This window comes from Balaenoptera borealis (assembly GCF_965194805.1).
Source record: "Balaenoptera borealis genome assembly, chromosome: 10".
In the NCBI taxonomy this organism is placed as follows: domain Eukaryota; kingdom Metazoa; phylum Chordata; class Mammalia; order Artiodactyla; family Balaenopteridae; genus Balaenoptera; species Balaenoptera borealis.
In genome coordinates, this window is record NC_138874.1 from 1474011 (window position 1) to 1485009 (window position 10999).

General features: G+C 41.5%; 1 protein-coding gene and 1 long non-coding RNA gene across 2 annotated transcripts in view; one reads left to right on the forward strand and one right to left on the reverse strand.

The window, feature by feature from the left end:
* Positions 1-10999, forward strand: part of LOC309635807 (uncharacterized protein) — a 447043-nt gene that overhangs the window by 372094 nt on the left and 63950 nt on the right. Inside the window, exon 4 of the mRNA XM_082407526.1 lies at positions 9416-9660. Within this exon, the coding sequence (XP_082263652.1) occupies positions 9416-9592 (177 nt within the window). The 3' untranslated portion in view covers positions 9593-9660. The remainder of the gene's footprint in view (positions 1-9415; positions 9661-10999) is intronic.
* The window catches only part of LOC309635829, a 501182-nt gene that overhangs the window by 14701 nt on the left and 475482 nt on the right, over positions 1-10999 (reverse strand). The gene's annotated exons all lie outside the window — the stretch shown is intronic.

A 10999-nucleotide genomic window follows, 5' to 3' on the forward strand; every position in this document is an offset into this window, starting at 1 on the left:
TACGGCCAACAAGTCTGTATTAAACAAACCTTGTTACTTCTTCATCATTTTACTACCCCTAGCCAAAACCCCATTGTCTTGTCAGTTCTCCACAAATTTATTGTTTCTTTGTGTGCTTTGGTCACTTCTTTGAGTCTCATATCTTTGTAGGGCTCTCATGTATATACGTAGCTGTATATGTATTTAAAATTGTTTTTCTCTTGTGAATCTGTCCTTTATTACAGGGGAGTCTCAGCCAAGAACCTGGAAGGGTAGAGGGAAAATTATTTTTCCTCCCCTGCAATAGCTCTGAAGAATATTAGCAAATGTCCCAAGGTTTTGATTGAGATGAGCTGATTTTAATTTTCTCTCACTTTCTATGCCAGCCCTTTAGAGGTAAAGGCTACAGGAAATATCTTTAGTTGAATGAAACATGGCATTAGCAAAGAAATGAGATGGACATTTTGTTCATGTTTAGAGCAGTTTATATTTATGAAAGACTACTGAATGTTTTATCCACTGGAATCATTACTAGTAATTTTTGTGTGTGTGTATGTGTGTGTGTTCCTTCAGCAGACATTTGTTTATTTATTTATTTATTTATTTTGGCTGTGTTGGGTCTCCATTTCTGTGCAAGGGCTTTCTCTAGTTGTGGCAAGTGGGGGCCACTCTTCATTGCGGTGCGTGGGCCTCTCACTATCGCGGCCTCTCTTGTTGTGGAGCACAGGCTCCAGACGCGCAGGCTCAGTAGTTGTGGCTCACGGGCCTAGTTGCTCCGTGGCATGTGGGATCTTCCCAGACCAGGGCTCAAACCCGACTAGTAATTTTTAAATGACTGCTGTGGCACGAAGTACTAAAACAATCTACTCCAAGCTCTTCAGACAGGATGCACAGTAATAATCAGCATTAGGCTGATGTATGAATAAACATTATAATGACGCAAAATGAGGAGAAAGAATAGTATGTTTACCTCAAGTGGATTCAAGGAGTTGATGACCAATGTTGGAAATTTTGAGGAACAGTTTAAGTGGTCATTTGGTAAACAAAGTAAGTACATTTATTGAGGTTGATTCTCTTGAGTAGAAATACATATTTTAGGGCTTCCCTGGTGGTGCAGTGGTTAAAAATCCGCCTGCCAATGCAGGGGACACGGGTTCAAGCCCTGGTCCAGGAAGATCCCTCATGCCATGGAGCAACTAAGCCTGTGTGCCACAACTGCTGAGCCTGCACTCTAGAGCCCACTGAGCCACAACTACTGAAGCCCGCGCACCTAGAGCCTGTGCTCCGCAACAAGAGAAGCCACCGCAATGAGAAGCCCGTGCACCGCAACGAAGAGTAGCCCCCTCTGGCCGCAACTAGAGAAAGCCTACGTGCAGCAATGAAGACCCAACTCAGCCAGAAAAAAAAAAAAAAAAAAGAAATACACATTTTAGTATTATTTCTAATAACTCTTCTGCTAATAAAATAGGTCTATTATATCTCAAATCATCTGAAATTCTCTGGATTACTGAGCTACAGAGGGACCTTGCCTTCAAGGGTTCATATAACTGGTTTGAAGAGGTACATCAGACCAGTAATAACCTCATGCTGTGTGATTACTGCACATGTCTGTTCAACTTCCTTTTCTCTCTCTCCCCTTCTCTCTCTTATAAGATTTCAGTGTGAATAGGAAAAGTTTATTTTGAGCTGTAAGTTGCCATCTAATATTTCAGAACCCGAGGCCTCTCAAAAATCTTTAATACATTATTTTTCCTATTTTCTGTCATCAAGGGATTGGAAGTAATAGGCTCTACTTTCAAGATATCAGACGTGTGCTTTTTGGATTCAGTATTAGGAAAACATGCTAATATTTCAGATGAAAAGCATTCTTTAAATAATGAATATCTAGAGGAAATAACTTCCTTTTCTTTTGTTAGGTGAACATTACTTATGGATACAAAAATCATTCTTCCACCAAAAGTGATTTCTTACATTTGGCTCACTCTGTGTTCAGCTTATACTGTTTTAATTTCATGATAGTTTTTTCCTGGTAGTCTTCCATCTGATCAGGTGGTAGCCTAAAACACTCGATCTGTGTTGGGAACCTCTGCTGGGGGAGGGATTGAGAGATAAACATGGCTCAGAGCTGAGGGTGATCCAAGAAATAGCATCCAGAGTGAAACCAAAATGAAAAGCCAGAGAAATTATGTGATCAAAGTGTCAATCCAAAAGGCAAGATAAGAATATTCAGTTCTGAGGGACTTCCCTGGTGACGCAGCGGTTAAGAATCTGCCTGACAATGTAGGGGACACGGGTTCAATCCCTGGTCCGGGAAGATCCCACATGCCACGGAGCATCTAAGCCCATGCACCACAACTACTGAGCCTGCACTCTAGAGCCCGCAAGCCACAACTACTGAGCCTGCGCTCTAGAGCCCGTGCTCCATAACAAGAGAAGCCACCGCAATGAGAAGCCCGCACACCGCAACGAAGAGTAGCCCCCGCTTGCTGCAACTAGAGAAAACCCTTGCGCAGCAACGAAGACCCAACACAGCCAAAAATTAATTAATTAATTAATTAATTTTAAAAAAAAGAATATTCAGTTCTGGGTAGAATGGTATAATTTGAGGTTGACCAATGCTTCCTTCAAGAACAACTAGAAACACTGGATAAGATAAGGTCACTTGTTTAAAGACATCAGACAACTGCTGAATCAAAGAGTACAAGAATGGCTAAATTTCTCGGGATTCCCTGGTGGCACAGTGGTTAAGAATCCGCCTGCCAATGCAGGGGACACGGGTTTGAGCCCTGGTCCAGGAAGATCCTACATGCCACAGAGCAACTAAGCCCGTGCGCCACAGCTACTGAGCCTGCTCTCTAGAGCCTGCGAGCCACAACTACTGAGCCCGCATCACAACTACTGAAGCCTGTGTGCCTAGAGCCCGTGCTCCACAACAAGAGAAGCCACCGCAATGAGAAGCCCGCACACCACAACGAAGAGTAGCCCCCACTTGCCACAACTAGAGAAAGCCAGCGCACAGCAATGAAGACCCAACACAGCCAAAAATAAAATAAATAAATTTAATTTTTTTTTAAATGGCTAAATTTCTCAAGAGGAGAGAACTTCAGCTCTCTGGCATCTGCAGTCACTTTTTCCCTTGGGGCATATGCAAATTATAAGAGATTGTCAATCTGAGATTTTTCCAGACTGCTGTGAGGAAGAAAAACCAGCAGAGATTTGAATGGTCTTGTGGGGCTATAGAGATATAATTAAAGGCTTAAGGGACCTCAAACACAAAACCCTCAATACACCTGACATTTGCAAATTTCTGAAGTTGTGAGGGCAGGTGATTAAAAAGCTAAGCAGAAAACTTCTGAAACACTAACATTTTTTTCATAGACTTATGGTACTGGGGAAACAAAGAGTAGACTTCAGGACTTGCAAGCTATGTCAAAAACTTCTGAAAATCGGAAAGAAATTTTCCGCTGTTTCATAATGCTAAAGAGACAAAAATTAGACCTGCCAGGAGAAGGGAGACCAGTGAACACACCAGACATTTATTGATAGTTGAGAAAATCCTGAAGGACAACACGTTAGTAACACAAACAAGTCAGAGGCAGACTGAACCTTACCAAAACTAAAAGTCAGCCTCAACACAGTTCATTCCCTGATTGGTTTAAGATGATCAATTTCAATTTCATCTGCCTAGCAGAGGAAAGGATAAACCCACCGTGAAGAAAGAAAAAGTCATTTGGAACTATATAATTTTTACACACAATGAGCAACATTCAATAAAAAAAATTTTAGACATACTGTGATTCAGAACCATATTACTAAAAACCACAAGATAAAACATTCAATAGGAATAGAACCACAGGTGACATAGACATTGGAGTTAGCAGATAAGGACTTTAACTATGATTAATATATTCAAGAAAATAGAACTTTAAAATGTCTATGTCTAATATGTTCAAGAAAATAGAGAAAATCAATTTTAAAAAGGAGAATTTTTCAGAGAATTATAATCTAAATAGAATCAAATGGAGATTTTAGAATTTAAAAATATAATATATGATATTATGGGTTTAATAGAGCTTAGGAACAGAAGACAGGGGACTTCCCTGGTGGTCCAGTGGCGAAGACTCTGTGCTCCCAATGCAGGGGGCCCATGTTCGATCCCTGGTCAGGGAACTAGATCCCCCATACCGTAACTGAGAGTTCACATGCCACAACTAAAAGATCCCACATGCCACAACTAAGACCCAACACAGTCAAATAAATAAATATGGAAAAAAAAAAAAGAAACAGAAGACAGGATTAATGAACAGCAAAAATGATCAATAGAATACGCCTAAATTGAAGCACAAAGAAAATAGGAATGGAAAACATAAGATAAAGCACAAAAGATATGTAGGACACAATGAAAATGTGTAATACACATGAGCCCCAGAGGGACAAGAGAGGATGACGCAAAAGGAATATTTGAAGATATAATGGCCAAGAATTTTCCAAATGAAGAATGATAGCAACACACAAATTTATGAAACTCTGCCACAGATTCAAGAAGCAACCATCAGCAAAATAAATACAAAGAAAACCACACCGAGGCACATCATGATAATACTGGCTGAAAATCAAAAGGCAAGGCAAAGGAGAGAATCTAGGTTTACAGCAAAAGGCCAGAAACTGGAGAAAGGCCATAGTAACAGAAAAAAAGAAGCTGGATTACTTGGATGATCCACAGGGTGGTACACTTGACAAAGTATTTCAGAGATAGAGGTGAAAGCTCTCAAGAATAAAGAGACAGACTAACTTTGAGTTTTACTTTTAGTTCACTTGTGCTAAGAAGCCTAAGAACAGTAATGAAATCCCACGCAATTTTTACACTAATTAATTTGAGTCACAACCAAGTTTTTTCTCTCTCTATTATATCCAAATAAGTTCATTTATATAATTTATTGTTTGATAAACACTTTAAATTTCAGGAAGGGTTTGCTTCTTGCTGGGTTTCCTGAATCTGTGAGGACTGCTGTCCCCGACTCTCTCAGTCAGGAGCCCAGGCTTGGAAAAATTGAGCCAAAGAAAGGAAGATCCAGAGAGTATATCAGTATTACCAAGGGGGACTTTTTCCCCTTCTCTCCTTTTCCAAGAGTGAATCAGAAATTCTGATAGGGGATGATGAGGAAAGGGCTAGTAATTGCATATTGAATGGCTCCCCATGTATTTCTGTCTCCCTCCTCCCCACCCTTGCCCTCATTAAGAACCACTTCTCTATATTGGTGCGAATGAATCCCCCAGAGATCCTATTAAAATGCAGATTCCATCTCAGTAGCTCTGGTGGGGGGGGGGGCGGATCTGGGATTCTGCATTTCTAACAAACTCCCAAGTGATGCAGGAAATTGCTTCACAGACTACTTTGAAAAGCAAGGTTTTAGGTGACCCCCAAATCACCTAAAATTGGCCACTCTGGCTGTTAAATGTGCACTGCCTTAAGATAGATCTGAAGTTCTCCCAAGAAGGCGGCTGGGGGCGGCAGTGGGGAGGCCCGCAGTCAGTGATTGCAATTTTGAAATGTTTACCAAAGTATATTCTGAATACTAACTACAGTAGTTGCAGAAGATGTTAATACATGTTCCCGAGAAGAAATAGTTCCATGGCCAAATAAGTTTAGGAAGCATAGTACACTTTTCCCCCTCTGAGAGATTCACGATGCACATTTGCATTTTAATGATTCTGAACCATCTGCAGTAGGGAAACATTTAATCTGATAATTTATTTAATTAACCATTAACACTCTGAGAACTAGTGTTCCATGGAATAAATTTTGGGATATGCAGCCATACAGAGCAGTAGCTTTCAAACTTTGGTTTGTATCGGAATTAGCTAGAGAGCTAATAGAGAACACAGATGCTGTTACTGAACCAAACTTGGGTCCGCTCACCCACCATGCAGCAAAGCCAATTTACTGACACTGGGTTGTGGTAAAGTACAGTATTTATTGCAGGCACCAAGCAAGGAGAACAGGCAGCTCATGTTCAAAAGACCCAAACTCCCTGATGGCTTTCAGGGAAGGGTTTTTAAAGGCAACATTTGGGGTGAGGGCTGCAGGGTGCATGACTGTCTTCTGATTGGTTGGTAGTGAGGTAACAGGATGGTGTTTTAGGAGTCTTGATCATCAACCTTCTGGTTCCAACCAGTCTGGGGTCTGTGTGCTTGCAGTCACCCTCCTCTACCGCGGGTCTTAGTTTCTGCAGAACAACTCAAAGATATGTGTTAGATTGTTATGTATATTCCTTGAGGAGGAACTAGGATTCTGTTTTATCATTGAACTATTATCATTACTTTTCTTGCTTAATTGCTTTTCCTTTGTTTCTGCATTCCCTCACTTCCCTAATTAGTAACTGCTTGTGTCTGGCTCTTTGGAACTCAGGGAAGGCCTAGGAAACGAAAGCCTTTTTCTACAAACAAGAATTGGGGGACACAGAGGGGCCTCCACAGGGTCCTGCTCAATTTCATTGCTTGGTGAAGTTGGATACATCCTAGACCTTTGTATTTTCACCAAATTCCCCAAGTGATTATTAGTCCCACCAAAGTTTTAGAATGACTGCTATAGTCATCTCAGAGGAGTTTCTGTTACCATCTGGAGAGGCAGGGTTGCCTGTTAGCCCAGCTTCCCTTTTGCAGAAGCCTATGTTATCCCTGGGAGGACCAGCATTGGCTGCAAACTGCCTTCATCTAAGGAAGAAGAATGTTCAGACCAGGTGGGGCACCCCAAAGATTCCTCTCTATGTTCTGTTGTACATACTGCAGGGATTCCTCCAGGTCTTTTCACTGTAATCTCCCAGTCATCAGTGGCTATCCATTAGCCTTGCTCCAAATCAGAGCTCAGGAGAAGGACTTTCTCTCTAGAACCAATTCACTGATTCACTGAACAAATTTTCATCAGTCAGGATTTTGGCAGTATTCAGTGAATAAGATGGACACGCACTCCCACGAGGCAGCAGTAGGGAACAGACAATAAACAAGTAAATGAATAATTTCAGATAGTAATCAATGCTGTGAAGAAAATAATGTCACATGTTGGGAAGCGGAGATATTGAATAATATCATCTGAACTAAGATGGAACTCTGTGACTGAAAAACAAAGCAGGCAACTCCATAAAGTGCAATTATGAAGTTTATTGTGGGTAACTTACATTCAGGCAGGAAGGATCAGGCAGAGAGATGATCCAGAGGCACTCACAGCTTCACTCCGCACTGCCAAAGGGGTACAGGGGGATGTAAAGGGGCTAAGGATAAAAACAGAATCTGACTACCAAGTGAGAAGCACATCCACACCAACTGGAACTGGGGGCTTTTCCTTCCCCCTGGGGCGGGGGGAGGCAGGTGTCTCATGACTATTAACCATCTGCGTCAGCAAAAAACACCCTTCAAGTTTTCATATTAGTTGAAGGTAAGGGTAAAAGTTGATAGGAAACTCCTCTGGTTTGGTGCATTCCTTGTGAGTTAGGCTAAAGCTCAGTCACTCAGAAAAAGGGATGGGGTAGGACTGTGGGCCTAAGATGGAGCTGACAAAATGGTGCCAGTGTGGTTCAGCCACATATCATGGGACGGAGAATGACTGAGTCAGGGATTCCATTTAGATACTGTAGTCCTGTAAGACTGCAAAAGTCGTAGGGCCAGTCCGGGTAATGTAGATCCCATTCCAGAAAGGCCAACAGTGACTGGGATTGGCCTTAATGGTTCAGAAAACTTCACCAGCTACCCCAAATATATCTGGTTAGGAGGCAGCCTATATCCCTTGTACCTACTACAGTGACTGGCTCATAAAGGGCCCCCAGTGAATACTGGTAAATGGTTGGCTGGCTGGCTGGCTGGATGGATGGATGGATAAGTGGATTGTTGGATGTGTAGTTAGTTCCAGTGATTTTGACAAGATCTCTTTGGTGAGAACTTAAAGCGGGACTTGCTGAAGCTATTGGGCCAAACTGGGCATTCACTTTGATGAACAGCTCCCTTCTAAATGATAAGGCAATGGTGAGATATGCTGTACCTGACCCTGAACGTATGTGGCGTTCTAAGAGTTATGAGGCTGCCTTGGGGAAGTGACGACTTGAAATCTGAAGACTGAGTAGAAATTAACCAGGAGGAGAAGAAAGAAAAAGGCATTTCAGGCAGAAGGCATAACCCAGCATAACTGTGGTGCAGGGGGAGAGCAGGGTACTGGTGAGGCTCTGGAAGGAAGCTGGTCTGGAGAGGGGTGAGTAGAGGTGTGGGGCTAGAGGAGGTGGGAGAGGTAGGCCAGAGCCAGAGCCTGCAGGCAAGCTCAGGACTTTGTTCTGAGTCCCAGTAACTAACTGTGCATCCACTCATTTGCTCTTACCCCCTGTAAGTTCCTTTGTGTTTATGATAGGGTGTCCCTCACCTAATAAGAATCCCAGTTCCTTCTACCAGCCCTCTGTGTTTAGGATTATATTAGTATAAGAAATTTCAGCTGTGGTGTCAAATTACAGGCAGACTTAAGTAGGGATAAAAATAAAGTGGTACATTCTTGAGAATAAGGGAAATGGATGCTCCCCCTTGAACAAAGAGGAGGGATTGAGACATGTAATCAGCTGTTTCTCTATGACATATCTGACCAAGGTAAATGCAGTGCCCCTCTCATCAGTCAGCAAACTACCAATCTGAAGTATCCAAAAATGTGTGCACTAAACTCTCACAGACTTAGATCTGAAACTCTGGAATTCTTTGGCAAGTTGGGGTGGCTCTGTTACAAAGCAGGGGCTGTGTAGAAATTACGGAGTGGTGATATTTATATCCTCCACAGTGGCTTGCATTAAGTAGGTGCAATAATTGATAATAAATACTAAGCTGAATTTTAGGACATTGAGAGCCACTGTATAATCAACAAATGCATGCATTTAGGACCATTATCTGGGACTCTTGTCAAGGAAGAGGCACAATGTTGTGAAAGAGCACTGGCCAAGATTCATGGAGACAATATTCTGATTCTTGCTCTGGCTCTGTCATGAAGGAGCTCGTGGCCCCTGGACAACTCTTTCAAACCACCATAAGCCCCACCTTCATTGTTAAATACGGTGAAGTCATAAGTATTGTTACAAGAATGGCAGAAGTTAAGTATCATCAAAATTATCTGAAAAATGTGTGAGGAAGAAAGTGCCTGAGGAAGGTGCAATACTGCAACATGACACACCACACCACCTCTTAGTAAGTCCAGCATTGCCAATTTCTCCCCCAGTGTTGGACAGAATTGCTGTTGACTCAACTGAACACCAGATGAAGTGGTTGGCTTGCATTCAGGAGCCATGTTGTAACAAAAAATGTACCTTCTCTTTAAACACTAAAGCTACATTTCAGTGAGGTGTGATGCTTCCTGGGAAGCACCTGGTTCTGACTGAGGTAACACTGCCCACATGTATCTCTCTCATCTCCCCAGCTGCTGTTTCTGCATCTTCTAAGAGAAGAAAGTGATACCTCCTCATCCCTACCTACCTCAAATGCATTTTATGAGGATAACTGTGGATACGTGTACAAAGTCCAAGTCAATGGGAAAAAATCTCCAAAATCAATTTGTCACGTCAACGCTGTTTTATGCAGCCAACATTTACAATAATGCAGTATACATATGACAGAATCCCAGGGCTACAGGTGTTCTTCGAAGGATCCTCACTTTTCAACAAGGTGACCTACTCTGTGTTGCACTTAGACATTTTTCCTTTAATAACTTACCATCTGATTCTTTAGAAATTTCACTCACTGTCTTAGTAATGTCTTTTGCAGCCACAAAAAATAAGTATTCTTGCCTGTGACAGCACTTCAGATATTCAAGGACAGCAGCTGTGTCTCCTCTTCTCACAGGACATGAGTACCAAAGCTTTCATTCACCATCCCAGATATATACAAAATTTATTTACCAACGTCCCTATTACAGGGCAGACAGGAGAGCCGGGCCTGCCTATGTGTGAGGTTCCTTGAATGGAAAAAACTCATTTCTGGTTTGGAATATTGGCTGCAAACCCAGAGTAATTGTATCATAGGGCAGGTTGAAGATCGCTTTCTTAGATGAAAATTTCATATTTGTGCATTTTACTGATGCCAAACATGGACAAAAAAAGAAAAAGAAGAAAAAAAGAAAAAAATTCACCACCTTAATTCACCAAAAGGAATCCAATTTCTGAAGTCCGCCATCTTAAATATTTGAAATGTTTCCAGGGATTGTGTTTAGGTCATGCATGCATGCCATCTCTGGAATTCATTTTTCAAGGATCCAGGTTGAACAGAATTGAGATATGGGGATTTATTTATGTTTTCTGATGCCCAGAGATAATCAAGAATGCCACAGTTATTTCTCAAGAACAGTATGACCTGGTGAACCCATTAACTTTTTTTTTTTTTTTTTTTTAAATATGGAACGCTTCACGAATTTGCGTGTCATCCTTGCGCAGAGGCCATGCTAATCTTCTCTGTATCGTTCCAATTTTAGTATACGTGCTGCCGAAGCGAGCACCCCATTAACTTTAACAGGAGTAAGCATAAGAACAGACTGAGGTCATCTCCCTGACAGCTCTAACAGCTTCTGAACAAATGGAATCCCATCAATTTTCCTAATTCCGTGGTTCTTAAAAGACCAATGGCTGAGGAATTCTACCAATGATATAATTCTGTTAACTATCCTGATCACTTTCTGAGCCTTGTAATGACTAGAATGTATAGCACATATAGTCTGGGATATACACTGTGAAATCTGTTCATGGTTTTCGCTAAGAGTTGATAAGTTTAAAAATACAGTGTAGGAAAATTACTCATGGTTGTGGAGGAAGATGGGAGAAAAGTGCCAAATGAGCTTTTAATGAGGACTTCTGAGTGTGAACATATGTAAAAAGAAACTTTAGATAGAGGCATTATGATAAACAAAAAAGATCAAGCTAAGTTCTCAGGAAAATTTATAGGTACAAGATCATAGTGTTTATATGTACAATGAACAACTTATTCATGAAGAACTATTTTGTTCACTGTTAAT